The 18,038-nt window shown below is 44.1% G+C and overlaps 1 protein-coding gene across 1 annotated transcript in view; it reads right to left on the minus strand.

The window, feature by feature from the left end:
• Nucleotides 1-18,038, minus strand: part of AKAP12 (A-kinase anchoring protein 12) — a 123,204-nt gene that overhangs the window by 44,159 nt on the left and 61,007 nt on the right. Inside the window, exon 2 of the mRNA XM_050786224.1 lies at nucleotides 11,850-12,006. Coding sequence (XP_050642181.1) covers nucleotides 11,850-12,006 — 157 coding nt within the window. The remainder of the gene's footprint in view (nucleotides 1-11,849; nucleotides 12,007-18,038) is intronic.

Below are 18,038 nucleotides of genomic sequence, written 5' to 3' on the forward strand. Positions count from 1 at the left end.
ACTTTGACTTTAGCTCATTTTGCAACATCCTTGAGGTAAGGGACTCCCTTATACCAGCAGTCACATACTTCAGTATCAATGACTCATGTCCTCCAGTCAATTCTTTCAGTACATAATATTTGGCTTAAAGCAAACTAAGTTGTTCTCATGTTTTAAAGAGTCTGAGAAAGAAACCGTTCTTAAAACTGGGGATACTGCAATTGAAACCCAGTGATGTTTGGCAAGCTTCCATCGAGCACATTCCTATCTGAAATATATATAAGCCCTGGCGTTTTTCTTTTAATGTGAGACAGGTTATTTTCTCAGGAGATGTTTTGCCTAGAGAAGAAAAGATTAAAGGAAAGACATGATAAATGTTTTCAAATACTTAGAGGGCTGCCATGTGGAAAAAGGAGGTGAGTTTATTCTGTGTAGTTCCAGAAGGCAGCCCTGGGAACAGAGAAGAGCAGTTGGAGGGAGGCATATTTTAGCTCCAGGGGAATAAATGGCTTCCTTTTATGGAGAAAACTCTGCAAACCTTCAAGTGGTTAAGCAGAAGAGCCTCCTGCACAGGGGTAGGCTCCTGGTTCAGAGAGCCTCAAAGCTCCCTTCTACTAACACTTCTCTGGTCCCAAATCTGACTTTCAAAGTGGGTCAATCATGGAGGTGGTGTTATGAGCTGAACTGTGTCCCCCTCAAATTCACATTTGAAGTCCTAACTCCCAGTACTTCAGAAAGTCACTGCATTTGGAGACAGGGTCTTTCATGGAGTGATTAAGTTAAAATGAGGCCATTAGCCTGGCCCTCATAAGAGCAAGAGTCCTGGCCGGGCGCGGTGGCTCACGCCTGTAATCCCAGCACTTTGAGAGGCCGAGGCGGGCTGATCACTTGAGGTCAGGAGTTCGAGACCATCCTGGCCAACACGGTGAAGAGTAGAATCCCATCTCTACTAAAAATACAAAAATTAGCCAGGTGTGGTGGTGCACGCCTGTAATTCCAGCTACTCGGGAGGCAGAGGCAGGAGAATCACGTGAAACCAGGAGGTGGAGGTTGCAGTGAGCTGAGATCATGCCACTACACTACAGCCTGGGTGACAGAGTGAGACTATGTCTCAAAAAAAAGGAATAGACGTCCTTATAAGAGGAAACTTGGACACACCAAGAGACCAGGAATGTGCACATGCACAGAGGAAAGACCATGTGAGGATACAGTGAGAAGGTGGCCGTCTGCAAGCAAAAGAGAGGCCTCAGGAGGAACCAAACCTGCAACACCAAGATCGCAGACCTCCAGCCTCCAGAACTGTGAGAAAATAAATTTCTGTTGTTTGAACCACCGGTCGAGCATTTTATCATGACAACCTTAGCAAATTAATACAGGAGGATAATGACCTTGTGCTTGTGGTTGGTCTAAATATTGCATGTCCATGTTAAGACACATGAAAGCAACCAATTCAATTAATTAAATCTAGCACATAGCACTTTTCACCTGAATGACTAATGCATGCACTGGTTAACAGTAGAGGTCGGGGGAAAACTACCTGATATCAGGCTGTACTGACACTTGAACTACAGAGCAATTTGAAAACAATTCAAAGCATGATATGCAGGAATAAATCTTGATTGACAGGCTAAACAGTTGTTGAATTTTAAGCCCAGAGAATATATCTTCAGACGTTATCAAAGCATCCTTTTCTCTATGATACGGTTTGTCTGTGTCCCCACCCAGATCTCACCTTGACCTGCAGTTCTCATAATCCCAGAATCCCCATGTTTAATGGGAGGAACTCAGCAGGAGGAAATTTAATCAAAAGTTACCCTCATGCTTTTCTCTTGACAGCGAGTGAGTTCTCATGAGATCTGATGGTTTTATAAGGAGTTCTTCCCCCTTTTGCTCTCCACTTCTTCCTGCTGCCATGTGAAGAAGGATGTGTTTGCTTCCCCTCCCACCATTATTGTTAAGTTTCCTGAGGCCTCCCCTGCCCTGCAGAACTGTGAGTCAATTAAACCTCTTTCCTTTATAAACTACCCAGTCTTGGGCAGTTCTTCACAGCAGTGTGAGAATGGACCAATACACTATAATATAGGGACATTGTGCTCTAGACTGTAGCATTGCCTTAACCATATAAAAGTTACTATCAATTAGGTGACACTGAAACTGTTTTACTCTCAAGGTGAATCAGGCCGGGCGCGGTGGCTCAAGCCTGTAATCCCAGCACTTTGGGAGGCCGAGGCGGGCGGATCACAAGGTCAGGAGATCGAGACCACAGTGAAACCCCGTCTCTACTAAAAATACAAAAAAAAAAATTAGCCGGGCGCGGTGGCGGGCGCCTGTAGTCCCAGCTACTCGGGAGGCTGAGGCAGGAGAATGGCGGGAACCCGGGAGGCGGAGCTTGCAGTGAGCCGAGATCGCGCCACTGCACTCCAGCCTGGGCAACAGCGTGAGACTCCGTCTCAAAAAAAAAAAAAAAAAAAAAAAAAAAGGTGAATCAGTCCTTGAGAAAATGCCTAAAAGATTTTCATTCCATAAATAAAACAGCCACTCCAGTCTGAATGTTTGTGTCCCTCCCCACAAAAAAATTTCATATGTTGAAACCTAATCACCAAGGTGATGGTATTAGAGGGTGGGGCCTTTGGGAGGCGATCAGCCTTGGGGTGGAGCACTCATGAATGGGATTAGTGCCTTCATATAAGAGGCTTAAGGGAGTTTGTTCCCTCTGCCCTTCTGCCACATGAGGAAACATACGTGGCACCATCTAGAGAAAGTGGGACCTCACAAGACTCTGATTCTGCTGGTGCCTTGATCTGGGACTTCCCAGCCTCCAGAACTGTAAGAAATAAATTTCTGTTGCTTACAAATTACCTGGAATAAGGTATTTTGTTATAGCAGCCTGAACAGACTAAGACAATAGCTAAAATAATTGCATATTTCCATTAGTGGCTTAATTACAGAGAGCCACTCCTTGTGGACCACCTCAGTCCCTTCAAGAAAAAGGGCCTAAATCCTTTTTTTTTTTTTTTTTTTTTGAGACAGAGTCTTGCTCTGTCGCCCAGGCTGGAGTGCAGTGGCCGGATCTCGGCTCACTGCAAGCTCCGCCTCCCGGGTTTACGCCATTCTCCTGCCTCAGCCTCCCGAGTAGCTGGGACTACAGGCGCCTGCCACCTCGCCCGGCTAGTTTTTTGTATTTTTTTTAGTAGAGACGGGGTTTCACCGTGTTAGCCAGGATGGTCTCGATCTCCTGACCTCGTGATCCGCCCGTCTCGGCCTCCCAAAGTGCTGGGATTACAGGCTTGAGCCACCGCGCCCGGACTTTTTTTTTTTTTTTTTTTTTTTTTTTTTTGAGACAGAGTCTTGCTCTGTTGCCCAGGCTGGAGTGCAATGGTGTGATCTCGGCTCACTGCAACCCTCACTTAGCGGGTTCCAGTGATTCTCCTGCCTCAGCCTCCCGAATAGCTGGGACTACAGCTGCGTGCCACCATGCTGGGCTAATTTTTGTATTTTTAGCAGAGACGGGGTTTCACTATGTTGCCCAGGCTGGTCTCAAACTCCTGACCTTGTGAGCCATCCGCCTCAGACTCCCAAAGTGCTGGGATTAACAGGTGTGAGCCACCGTGCCCGGCAGAAAAGGGCCTAATTCTTAGACTGCTACTTGGGCAAGCCTACAGGCTGACTTGCCTGGCTCCTTCTCAAATGGGCCAGAACATGGACCCAATTTGAAAGTGGACTTGAGTGGCCTCTGAACAATAGAAATTTATAGGTAACATCTCCAAGGCTGACTGAAAATCTTTAGGGCAAGCAGCTATAGCATTTACCAACTTCTTCCCCCCATCCCTGGCTATTACTAATCCTTATTACATAATACTGACCTCCAGTCATTCAGCAGAACACACACAGGAGGATGAGAAGATAGCGTTTGGTGGCTACATTTGTGAAGGTATTTATCTTATTCTTTGACACCAAGAGGATTATGTTTCAAGATATTCTTGAATAAAATTTCCCTCTTGAACTTTTTAATTAAATTAAAACTTCAATCTAGAAAATGGTTTTTAAGATCAGATTAGAGACCAGGCGCGGTGGCTCATGCCTGTAATCCCAGCACTTGGGAGGCTGAAGTGGGTGAATCACTTGAGGTTAGGAGTTTGAGACCAGCCACAGCCAACATGGCAAAACCCCATCTCTACTGAAATACAAAAATTAGCCAGGCGTGGTGGTGCGTGCCTGTAATTCCAATTACTCAGGAGCCTGAGGCATGAGAATTGCTTGAACCCAGGAGGCAGAGGTTGCAGTGAACTGAGATTCTGAGATTGCACCACTGTAATTCAGCCTGGGTGACAGAGGGAGACTCTGTTTTCAAAAAAAAAAAAAAAGAAAAGCCATAAAAGTATTTTTATAAAAAGGCATAATGGAATTGCCAAGTGGATTGCTGCCTGCCTAAGGTCACTTGGGTATCTTCATTAACTAATCCACTATCTTATTTTTCGTGCCCAGATAACTAGTAATATTGATATTAGCCACAGAATTTCGGAGACGAGTGGGGATGCTCATTTCATAGATGAAAACTGACTTGCAATGAGATAAAGAAATGTACTCAAACCAAGATCACGCAAAAAATAGTAATTAAAGCAGTCCTAGCCGTGTCTAGCCCCCTAGAATTAGTTGATTTATGAAGGGGAGAAAGGGTGAACAGAAGTCGTGCTGTCCTTCTTCCTCACTCCTTTTGTTAAGTCAGAAGGAAAAAGAAAAGTTCACTGCACTGTCAGACTTGAATATAGTTCAGAGAAAAACATCTTGACTGCTGATTACGGACAAATAAGTGTGTTTCTTTAAGGATGAAGGCAGTGAAATATCTGTACCAGAAATTTGTCAATGACATAAGTAATTTCAGTGCAGCCACACTAAAAACAATTGCTGCAGAGCAGGAGAATGAATTAAAACCAGTTTCCAGAAATCGCATAGCATAGTACTTTTACCTAAGTTCAAGGCCTATTTTGTGTGTGTTCCCTCCAGTCTTCAAAACATTACAAAACAGGATACAGCTTGAGAAAATGTCATGGAATAATATTGTATTTGAATTACCAAAGTATGTGCGAGGGGACCCCTCTCTTTGTCTATTGGGCACTTGTGTTTGATAGTGTTACTAGGAATCCGCATTTAATCACATGGAGGTCAGGGTCTGATTTCATGTTTCCAGGCAATACCTGGCTAACCCACAGCAAGCACCTGTGAGAACCCAGCATGGTGCAGTCCTGAAAAGGGTCTGGCTTTGTAAGTGGGGATGCAACAAAGGAAAGAGCGCCTTGGATAAAACGTACAAAGTCGCAGTCTTTAAGCAGGAAATGAATTGATACAGAGTTAAAGCCAACGAATCCTCCTTACCTAGATGATTATAAATGTAATACCATGAACTCCATCTGAAAACTCTGTCTTCATTTATTCAAATACTTGCTGAGCACTTCCTCTGTTCCAGCTACTGGTCCAGGCTCAGAGGATTCAGCACTGAACAAAACAGCCCCCCTCATCCCATCTCCTGCCATGGACCACCCTCCGAATCCCCATCCCAAGAAATCTCTGCCCTCATGATTCTTTTTTTTTTTTTTTTTTGAGACGGAGTCTCCCTCTTGTCGCCCAGGCAGGAGTGCAGTGGTGCGATCTCAGCTCACAGAAACCTCTACCTCCCAGGTTCAAGCGATTCTCCTGCTTCAGCCTCCTGAGTAGTTGGGACTACAGGCGCCCGCCACCATGCCCAACTAATTTTTTTGTATTTTTAGTAGAGATGGGGTTTCACTGTGTTAGCCAGGATTGTCTCGATCTCCTGACCTCATGATCCACCCACTTTGGCCTCCCAAAGTGCTGAGATTAGAGGCGTGAGCCACCACGCCCGGCCGTCCTTATGATTCTTATATTTTATTTTATTTTTTGAGACAGGGTCTCAATCTGTTGCCCAGGCTGATACAGTGGTGCAATCACGGCTCACTGCAGCCTCAAACTCCTGGGCTCAAGTCAAGTGATCCTCCCACCTTAGTCTCCCAAGTAGCTGGGAATACAGGCGTGCACCACCACGTCCAGCTAATTTTTTTTAAATGTTCGTAGAGACAAGGGTCTTACTATGCTTCCCGGGCTGGTCTCGAACTCCTGGGCTCAAGTGATCCGCCCTCCTCAGCCTCCCAAAGTGCTGGGATTACAGTTGTAAGGCACCACACCTGGGCTTGATTCTTATATTTTAGACCAAGTGAGGGTGAGAGACAGACGTCAAATGCCAGATGTTAACAACTGGTGTGGAGAAAAGGAAAGGAGGAGTGGAGGGCTGTAATGTGGGTGACAAGCACATCCAACAAGATACCAATGATGTCACAATTTGAAAACTGAAATAGAAAAGGAATCAAATCATAAAAATATTCCTTTTGGGCAGAGAAAGCAGCCTCTTGCAGAGAAACAGGTATAGGGTGGGGGGGTCATCTTTGAAGAGGCTCAGAGCAGCTCTTAGGGTGCCTACTAACAGATAAAGTTATTAAATGTTCAAAGCAAAGAAGAACGACTTTTAACTCAGAATGGATTTTCTGTAAGGTAACAAGATCTGTAGGGAGGGCTGGGATTATCTGGCGGTAACCTTTCAGCCTTTCTGCTTCCCAGAGGAATTGTACACCAGGAGCTGGTGGGTTCAAATGGCAAATTTAATAAAAGCAGACCATGACATTAATTACCATTAGAAAAATGAAATTCTCTATAGTGTTGTATTTGTTACTATATCTGGGGGAAAATACTCAGATGTAGAAAAGTGGAATCCTGTAAAACGTTAAGAAATACACCCTCTCCAAGGCTTCTGCTTTAAGCGACAGCATTTTGAGGCTTTTTGTTTTTTATTTTTCCCTGGGGGGTGGGGGGTGTGATCACAGCTGGTGTCACAGTGGTGGTCCACGTGCACACACCAGGAGCCGCCTCTACACCATTCTCTGATTAGCGTAACAAGGCCTGGTTCATCTGGTCACTGGCTGACAGTTTTAAAGCAGCTGGCCCCAGAGTGGCAAATGCCAAGGTCAGAGCACCCAGCTGCTTCCTGCTCCGTTGCTGCTGGTGTAAATATCCTCAACTCTGGGTACGCAAAGGGTGTGAAGCCTCTGTGAACAAAAATTATTTAAGGCCGGCTGTGGTGGCTCACGTCTGTAATCCCAAGACTTTGGGAGGCTGACATAGGAGGAAGCTTGAAGCCAAGAATTTGAGACCAGCTTGGGTAACATGGCAAGAACCTGTTTCTACAAAAGCATTTTAAAAAACTGTCTGGTGCAGTGGCACATGCCTGTAGTCTTAGCTACTGGGAAGGCTGAGGCAGAAGCATCACATGTGCCCAGAAGTTTGAGGCTGCATTAAACCATGATTGCACTACTGCACTCCAACCTGGGCAACAGAGCAAGGCCCTCTTAAAAAAAAAAAAAAAAAAAATTCCTAAAGCTAAGGAAGAGACTGTCATTGTTTGTTTGCTCACAGAAACAAATGTGACCTGTGAAGGTTGGAGAAAAGGTGGTTTTCACATGCTTTAAAATGCTTGCTGTATGTATTCTGCAGAGAGGCAAATCTCAAAAAGAAAACAAATAACTGCGTTGTAAGTGATTAATTCAAATGTGTGAAGACCTGAGATACTCACTGGATTCCTTGTATATGGCAATGAGTTTTGCAGACACTTTATTTCAAAATCAAATATGCTATTATTAAAATAAATAAGGTGTTGTTTTTTGAGTAATTGATTTTCCTCAACTGTTTGGGGGAAAAAAATCCTCTGCCTAACAGATACTAAGATTGAGTTTCACGTTTAAATTTTCAAAGTTGTTCTTATTTCCAAAAGTTAAAAAAAAAAAAAAAGAAAAAGAAAAAAGAGACAGGGTTTCACCATGTTGCTCTGGCTGATCTCAAAATCCTGGACCTAAGCGATCTGCCTGCCTTGGCCTCCCAAAGTGCTGTGATTACAGGCGTGAGCCACCACACCCAGCCTGCAAAAGTTTTAAATCTAAAATTGGCCTCAGCCCAAGATACAATGCTTTAAAAATCATTCTTGTTTGGGTTTTTGTTTTGTTTTTTTTTTTGAAACAAAACTCTTGTTTTGTTCTTGTTGCCTAGGCTGGAGTGCAATGGCATGATCTCAGCTCACTGCACCCTCCGTCCGCCTCCTGGGTTCAGGCGATTCTCCTGCCTCAGCCTCCGGAGTAGCTGGGATTACAGGCATCTGCCACCACGCCCAGCCGACTTTTTGTATTTTTGGTAGAGACAGGGTTTCACCATGTTGGCCAGGCTGGTCTCAATCTCCTGACATGAGGTGACCCACCCGCCTCGGTCCCCCAAAGTGCTGGGATTACAGGCGTGAGCCACTGCACCCAGCCTCTTGTTTGGGTTTTTAACAAAGACAAGACCATACAAGCCATAGACTATAAAACGATTGATAATTTGGGTTGGGGAAAGGGAGCTTTCTTTTTTTCATCTTTTCAGCAGAAGCAGATTTTCCCAAAACTAATGGCACTTGTGCGCTCTCTGGGAATGCTGGGAATAGCACAGCATGACAGCACTTTTTAGTTAGGGAGAGGAAGCCCAGTTGCATTTCTATATAAGCAGTTTGTATAAACTGAAAATCCCAAAGCTCAGAAGAAAGGGACCACTCACCAAGACTAAGGTAATTAGTTGTGTGTATTTTCATTATAAATAAATGTTTGTGTCCATGCCTCATTGTGTGTGCTCTTATAGAAGGCCAAACAACATAATCAAGCCCCCTCCCAAAACCTACATATATCGGACCCTGCTGTACAGTTTAAACAATATTTAGTATGCAGTTCCTTCTTTCTAACATTTAAGAAAGTTTACAAAGAAGCAGAATTCTGTTTTCATTATAGGAGGAGGGTTGGTTCTGAATTACCAGTATTTCCAGTTTTAGAGCAAGTGAGTCAAGATGGGGAAAATAATGTCACCTCTGGCTTTGTCTAAATATTGTCTGCCACTGTAAAGTAAAAACCCTCCAGCAGGAATGGTCCTTGTTCATTATTTTCTCCCATTGGTTGATCTTGCTATTTTATCTACGGCAGGACCAAATTCCACTGTGGGCCAATCCTCCCAGGGACCAAAATGGGTAAGCCCTCTTCTTATTTAAGTGGACAGTGGTAGAAACAAAGGAGTCCCAAACCCTACAGGTCAGTGTCACATGCCAAATTATGCCTTTGTCTATACTACAGCAAACTGTCATGTAGAATTCTGATTTCTGGAAGCAACCATAAAACCTAATCATGAGTGGCCGGGCATGGTGGCTCACGCCTGTAATCCCAACACTTTGGGAGGCTGAGGCAGGCGGATCACCTTCGGTCAGGAGTTCAAGACCAGCCTGGCCAACATGGTGAAACCCTGTCTCTAATAAAAATACAAACATTAGCCGGGTGTGGTGGTGCATGCCTGTAATCTCAGCCACTTGGGAGGCTAAGGCAGGAGAATCGCTTGAACCCGGGAGGCGGAGGTTGCAGTGAGCCAAAATCATGCCACTGCACTCTAGCCTGGGTGATAGAGCAAGACCCTGTCTCAAAATAAATAAACAACAGCTAAAACAAAAAATGTGTATTAATTACCACTCTTCCACAGTGGGGCATGATGGCTCATGCCTGTAATCCCACCACTTTGGACGGCTGAGGCGGGCATATCCCTTGAGGTCAGGAGTTCAAAACCAGATTGGCCAACATGGTGAAACCCTGTTTCTACTAAAAATACAAAAATTAGCCAGGTGTGGTGGCACGTCCCAGCTACTCAGGAGACTGAGGCAGGAGAATCACTTGAGCCGGGGGTAGGGGGAGGGTGCGGGGAGGCAGACGTTGCAGTGAGCCGAGCTCGAGCCACTGCTCTCCAGCCTGGGCGACAGAGTGAGACTCCGTCTCAAAAAAGAAACAATAAAAATCACCACCCTTCCTGCATGGGGGATTTGATATTTGCTCAGACCTCTGAGGCCATGGTCAGAGGCCTGGGTCACCTCAGGGAGGCGACGGAATAGTCACAGGGGAGAGACTGAATCACTCACTGTGAAAATCGGTGTTTACCCACGTGGCTGAAATGTAAAAGAAATCACAACTGGACTAACAGAAGATAACCTTAAGACCTCCAGTAAACATGCCGCAGATTAAAAAAGAATTTCCAGGCTATTTGGGATTCTATGAAAAAAAACGCGTGTCCCTGCCCCATCCCTCCCTCCTCTTATCCATCCTAGAGATCAGCTAAGTCAGACAAGAAGCCTCTGGCACCCCCTTGGTGGCAGAGTTCAGTGATCACACGTTGTCCACTACATACTTTCTAAACTCCACTCTGCTTTCAGGGCCCTGTTATCTGGCCCCTTTTCCCTTCTGGGCTTTCATTCTACACCCTTCAATGAAAACTCTTTGCTGGGGCCAGGCTGTTCCAACACACCAGCCTCCGAACCTGCCCTGCACAGTCAGCGCGCAGCAGTTAAGTGGTTTTGGAATCTGCTGATCTGGATTTGCCTCTTGGGAACAATATTACCTACTTCATACAGTTGCTGTATCTATTAAAGGTGGTAACACACAAAAGGCACCTCTCTGGGCTCTATAATAAAAGCACATCAAGTGCTGGCTGTTATTATTCTCCTCACTTTTGCTGGCATTCCTTGTTTAGACACATCTAAATCCAGCCTCCCCCAATCTCCCCTCTGATCTCAAGTGACAGCTCCACCTGAACCCTGCAGCTCTCATCCCTCGCACAATTCATTTGGTAGTCACCAAGTTGCCTTGTCTTAACCTTATGGACTTGGCCATAGTAAGCTCACATGTTGCTGGTGCTTGACTTGATTCAAAAGTTAACACGGGAAGGACAAAGCTTTGGACTTGGGAATTTGAGTTGGGTCCATTCCAATCACTTGGGTGAAAATTATTTGAAACTCTCACACTAGGTCATGCAAATACTCCGCCTGTGAGACTGTGTATATTTCTAACTTTATATTGTGCCTGTGGTGCTATATACAGATAAGTATTCCCACCAACTTCAAAAGCAGCTCCCTGCTTGAAGCAGCTCTGTGGGGGCATCAAACAAGAAGAAAAACAGGTTCCACATGTTTGAAGAATCTCATCTAAGTGAGGCGACGTTGAATCTCCTGTGAAAGGATTTTTCCCTTCATTTGTCTCTCTTATTCATATTACATGAATCAATTTACCATATGCCGAATCATCATTTTACATATCTTTGATAGTGGTTACTGGTTATCCCTTTATTTATGATTAAATGAAACAATGAACTCAGAGTAGACAAAGGTCCTTCTTCAACATGCAGCCTTTCACTTTTCACAAGAGACTTACTGGTCCATATGCGCTCAATTCTGACCTTAAGATGTGGTTCCCCACCCCCTATATGGGTAAAAATCAAATCCCAATACTGTGTCCAAATGATCACTCTTCACTAACCATGCCTCGAGGATCTCTAGGCTCAAGAGCTATAAAACATGCAGCACATCATAGTTTAAGCAAAGAGGGGTATGTGCCTTGCAATGCGCCCATCAGAAAAAGTTGAGGAAGTATAGCAGGCTCCTCTCTAGAGGGAGAGATACTGTTAAAGCAACCGTGACTTATGCTTCCAACAAGAACTCACATATAACTCCAGACAAGGAGCTGGGACACAGCAACAATAATTTAAAAAGCATCAAGTTCCAGATAAGAAAAAGGAAACATAACTTCAAGGTCTAAGTATAGGGGGTATCCAAATGGTCAGATAAGTACTTCCTTTTGTAACCAATTGATTGTTTCTGCTATTAACGTCAATCCACCACCAGGCAGTATGACAGAGTATTTTCTGCTGAGTTCAAAGTTTGTTGCAAGTGCTGTGTGCCTTCCAGTTCTGGAGGGGCGGCTTACCATCGGTGACAATGACTTCTTCTTCCTCCTGGCCGTTTAGGGCTCCTTGACCGTTCCGGGCTCCTTCCTGGCCATTCAGGTCACCCTCCTGGAGGCTGAGCTCGTCTTGCTCAGCTACGCCATTGATGGTGGACAGCTGACCATTCTTCTGTAGGAGCTATGGGAAAGACAAAGCCATAGAAACTTAATTTTGGTCCTCACGACCAAGTCAAGAAACAAGGCATTAACTTCCAGAATATAAAGCAGTGAAAGAAGAAATACAGAGAAAAGGAAGTTCAGAAACAATGAAGAGTTAAGTCTTATATTTGTCTGAAAGATCCAGCTACCTTACAAGCAGGTAGGGCCTTGAATTTGGGAAAGTGTTCCCACGAGCCATTCATCCACTCATTAATTCCTTCATTGGAACACCAGACACACACTCACCTTTCCAGACCTATTTCAGATACAAACATGAATAAATCAGATGTGTTTCCCAAAGCTTTGAGCTTACAAATTACTATGGAAGGCAGACTTAAAAACCCCCTTTTTACTTCAAAATAATAAATAATGTTTCCTTGCGATTAGATGCAGGTTAAACATAATTGACTGAACAAGTCAGAAGGCAGACTTTTAAACAAATAATTACTAAACTGCAGTTGTGGAAACTGTCATGAAGGAGGCATACATAGAGCAAATAATAATAAACAGAGCCCTTTTTGTTAAAAAAAAAAAAAACAAAAAACAAAAAACAAACCAGCCCTAACTGAGGCTGGGGGTGTCCAGGACTTCTCTGAGGAAGTAATGGTAAAGTTGAGACCTCATTTCCACAGGCAAGGGCTGTGTGAGAAAAGGATAAAGGGGGTGCAGAGAAGGGAGGCCCTTTGGTGCGAAGGCCAGTGCTCCCAGAGCCCAGCGAGCAAACAAGACACATATAACACGTGCATTTGGGTAATTGTTTTTTCCTTAAAAATATTACTACAATGGTCATTTGCAATCCTCCCCACAGGATGCCCTATGCAATCAATGGCATCAGTTTCAAAATCAGCAGGCATGGCCGGGCAAGGTGGCTCATGTTTGTAATCCCAGCACTTTGGGAGGCCAAGGCGGGCAGATCACGAGATGAGGAGTTCAAGACCAGCCTGGCCAACATAGTGAAACCCCGTCTCTACTAAAAATACAAAAAAATTAGCCAGGCATGGGGGCGCGTGCCTGTAGTCCCAGCTACTCGGGAGGCTGAAGCAGGAGAATCACTTGAACCTGGAGGTGGATGTGGGAGGTGGAGGCTGCAGTGAGCAGAGATCGAGCCACAGCACTCCAGCCTGGGTGACAGAGCGAGAAAAACAAAAAACAAAAACAAAAAAACCTCACAAAATCAGCAGGCATGTAGGCATGCCCTTGGTCATATAATACTTTTTTTTTTTTGAGATGGAGTCTCACTCTGTCACCCAGACTGAAGTGCAGTGGTGCAGTCTCGGTTCACTGCAACCTCCACCTCCCAGGTTCAAGTGATCCTCCTCCTGCCTCAGCCTCCCACATAGCTGGGATTAAAGGCGTGTGCCACCACGCCTGGCTAATTTTTGTATTTTCAGTAGAGACGTGGTTTTGCCATGTTGGCCAGGCCAGTCTCAGACTCCTGACCTCAAGTGATCCGCCCACCTCTGCCTCCCAAAGTGCTAGGATTACAGGCGTGAACCACCGGGTCCGGCCTGCTCTTGGTCATATTTTTAATCCTGAGAATCTAGGTAAAAATATTTTAAGCCAGTAGAAACAATGACCATTAGGAACCTAAATGTTTCAACATTGTAATATACAACAATGTTATATATACAGATATCTCATTTATCTTAAAACCAGCGTAGGCAACTGCTATTTTCCATTTTATAATAATGACACTGGGACTCAAAGCAATTCTGGTGGGGTGGGGTTGTCCTGCCCCAGGTCACACAGCTCAGGAATGGGAGCATCGTGGCCCGAAGACAGCTCTTGCCACCAACTATTTCCAGGGTTTTTCTGTTTAAGGCTCTCAACATAAAGATAGGTGCCATGTTTTGAAGCTCCTGTTACTACACACAACTATAAAATGACTTAAAGGGTATTCCAGGTCTGGAACAGGTCTGGAAAACGTCTGGTACAGACCTGCATGCTACAAAGCAATCTCAGCTCCGCACTCGGTCTGACATCATTCCATCCTGCTTCCAGGCCAGTGAGTGACTCTGGCCACACCACTGACTTAAGACCCTGAACCCTGAAGGGACTGAGTTCAAGACACGCAATCCAGAAGCCTTGAGTTGTGCTAAATTGATTTCACCTGGCTGTTCTCGGCTCCCAGCAAGGCTGTCCTTCAACTGCATAAGCTTCCTCCTGAAATAATACCACTGTAGTTTAATACTTACACTACAGATGGGATTGTTGGCTTCAAAATGCCCATGCTGAGTCGGTTTATTAAACAGAATACTCAGATTACATTTCCACTTAAAGTCTTCTCTTACCAAAATATGAAAGATGGGAATTTTAAATGAAACCTAAAGACAAAAGCAGGGGGTAGGGAATGGAGAAGGGGGTAGTGTGTCTCCACAAAGCCCAACAGCAAAAATGTCAGAGTATTTCTTTTTTTTTTTGAGATGGATTTTCACTCTTGTCCCCCAGGCTGTGGTCCAATGGCGTGATCTTGGCTCACTGCAACATCCGCCTTTTGGGTTCAAGCGATTCTTCTGCCTCAGCCTCCTGAGTAGCTGGGATTACAGGCGCCTGCCACCATGCCCAGCTAATTTTTGTAGTTTTCTAGTAGAGATGGGATTTCACCACGTTGGCCAGGCTGGTCTCCAACTCCTGATCTCAGATGATCCTCCCGCCTCAGCCTCCCAAAGTGCTGGGATTACAGGCATGAGCCACTGCGCCCAGCCAAATGTCAGAGTATTTTAACTAAATATCATTGAGTATGTACATAGGACTTAGATTTGACTAATAACAGGAAGAAAAGTTGGGGGAGGAAAGCAGGAATCACATATTATTGTGGACTATATGGTAACCCAGTGAATCTTAAACCTAGAAACTGTTGACATATACAGTTTCGTGACATGGCAAACTAAACAGGGAACATAAAAAAGCCTTCTTAATACCTCAATTTCAAAGCAATAAACTTTGGTCAATTGTGCCTCTTGTTTAGGAACCAGAACTCTGAAGTTCTATAGAGTTTAGGGTTCTACAAACTACCCAAAATTATTGAAAAAATTATTATAATCCTTTGTGAATTGTCTAATCCAAGATATCTTTAGTTGGAGCCAAACTGAGTCTCTTTAAACATGAAGACTCTATAGCACACAGGCACAAATTTCTGTCCACTCTTTCAGGAATGTTACCGAGCTGGGCACTGTGATGCGTGCTGTAGTCCCAGCACTTGGGAGACTGAGGCAGGAGGACTGCTTGAGCCCACAAGTTTGAGGCCAGCCTGGACAACATAGAGAGACCCTCGTCTCCAAATAAAACCATAATTTAAAAAAGAGATGTTACGCTGGGCGCGGTGGCTCACGCCTGTAATCCCAGCACTTTGGGAGGCCAAGGCGGGCAGATCATGAGGGCAGGAGATCGAGACCATTGTGGCTAACACGGTGAAATTTCATCTCTACTAAAAATACAAAACATTAGCCAGGTGTGGTGGTGTGTGCCTGTAGTCCCAGCTACTCAGGAGGCTGAGGCAGGAGAATCGCTTGAACCTGGGAGGTGGAAGTTGCAGCAAGCTGAGATCATGCGCTCCAGCCTGGGCAACAGAGGGAGACTCTGTCTCCAAAAAAAATAAAAAAAAGAGATGTTACACATGCATAGCAAAGTGCATTAGATGATAAAAAGAAGGACCCTTGAAAACGAGGTCAAATGCTAGACACCCTTAGATCCTAAGTATGATAACGAATGCATTACGAGATAGTAATTTTCAGTAACCACATGGTAACTGTCCCTACTTGAGAAAGGCACTAGATACATTATTAACTTCGGTAGAAAACAATTTATGACAGTGACGTTACTGAACCTGAGTTTTGAGTCTATTTTACTGTGAATAGCTTGCATCCCGCCAGGGTACCCAAGCTTTGACCTGAAGGGTGATGTCTCAGGTGAGCTTTCAGAGCCTATGAGGCACCAACACTCCACACAAAATGGGACTTCATTCCTAGTCAGATTGTCACATTCAGACATGTCCACACTGTTGCAAATCCCACGTGTTGTTAAAGATGGATAATTCCCTTTATTTCACTCCAAATCAGAAGTGTTTTTGTTTTTTCTCCCATCCCCAAACCATCTAAATAATTCATACCATTGTTAAAAATTCAGGGACTTCTGAGAGTTATCAATAAGTTAAAGTCACCTCAAATCAGAGGAAATCAAACCCACAATCATTTAAGTCTTTTCCATGTTTTCTACGTGTGTATATATAGGCAAAGCATTCACTTAAAAAATAATGGAGAAGACGTGTTATTTTATGACCTGATGGTTTCATACGTTGTGGATACATTTCTTCATCAATAAACACGCACCTTGCTTCCCTTCGATCAGTCTCTCTTTTCCCTGCAACTCAAATGGCCACAGAAGACAGGATTTACACACAGCTGTGCCCAGAGAGACCCTGAAAGATGCAGACACAACATAGTGGCACATGGGATGGGAGGTGGTGGAGCCAGATGGGATTCGGTGGAGCCAGATGGGATTCGAGGGCCACCCATTTCAAGGAGGAAAGTAACATTGGGACTTAACTGTTATCAAACAAGATAAGAAGGAGGAAATGTGTATTTCACTTTTTCTACTCCGAAGCTTCCTCGCATAGCTTTATCCATCCACCCTGAACTTAGTTTTATAAACAGTTATTTCTTTCGAGATGAGAACTAGACTTGAAAGACACACTCCCTACACTTAAAGATGGTAAGCAGCAGAAAACCTATTTTCCCACTGGATTTGTGCTTCAAAAAGCACAAATGCCTCCTTTGAACAAATCAAAACCCTAAATGTTTTCAAGCTTATATCCTTTGAGTGGGTCAGCCAGAGTTTATTCCCATGAAGTATTACCACATGACAACTAAACAAGCTGTTAAAAAAAAAAAAAAAAAAAGACCCTAAAAACCTCCAATGTTTCCAGCAACAGTGTTTTCCTCTCATTTCTGTAAGAACAACAACCAAGAAGGTCCAAGTGGTAGCCGAGGCATCACAGAAAAACCAGGAGACTTCTCCATCCACTTCCTTCTCCACAGGATTCCACAACTTTCTGGGGCCCTCCTTTGCAGAGTAAGAAACAAGAGTACCAGGCTCTTTAATGAAGTTGTCAAATGATGAGCCCTTGACAGCTGTCAGGATGCCGGAGGCAGAGGATGTAAGCCAACTAAAGCAACTCTTTTCACTGCAGAAGTGATACTCCCGGATCTACATGCTCATTGGATAAGCGGGTGCAAGTAGCCCAGCACTCCCGCAGTTCACACGTAGACGAGGCTCCAACAGGGCAATTCGTTCCACCCAGGGCAGTACGACCAAGAAGCAAACCTGTAAGTGGCCTTCATGGGAAGGAACCAGAAGCCAACATAACCAGGACACACCCACACATGATCAGAATTAAAGATGATCTGGAAGGAATTTTAAATGCCATGACAAACTTGTAAAGAAACCTCTTCACTGTGTTTTATCCTTCATTCTAATAGGAAGTGTTTTGAAAGTAAATCTTTAAAAATGTCAAATAGAAAAAAATAAAAACCAGAGTATAAATCAGTAAACAATATCCCTGGAAGGCAATTTGGAAATAGGGATAGAATTTTAAATATGCAAACCCGTTAGCTACACCATGCCATTCTAATAGATATGGCATTACATATTTATGATGTGCAACACATAATAACTTATAATAGGGTTGGCCATGGTGCCTTATGCTAATAATTCCAGCACTTTGAGTGTCTGAGGCAGGAGAATCGCTTTAGGCCAGGAGTTTGAGACCAGCCTGGGCAACAAAGAGAAACCTAGTCTCTACAAAGAAAAAATAAATAAGTACTAAATACTTTACAATAGCAAAAAGTGCAAAAATAAACAAAAAAACACTTAAATGTCTATCAGTAGAGTAGAGGGGAGTAGTTAAATTATGAGACGTCCATGTAATAGACAGCATCAAAAGCTATGTAGATAAATTCAGACATACTCATGGGTGAAGATGTCCCCAGTTTAAGGGGGAAAAGAAGCAAATTG

The sequence above is a fragment of the Macaca thibetana genome, chromosome 4 (assembly GCF_024542745.1).
Source record: "Macaca thibetana thibetana isolate TM-01 chromosome 4, ASM2454274v1, whole genome shotgun sequence".
NCBI lineage: Eukaryota > Metazoa > Chordata > Mammalia > Primates > Cercopithecidae > Macaca > Macaca thibetana.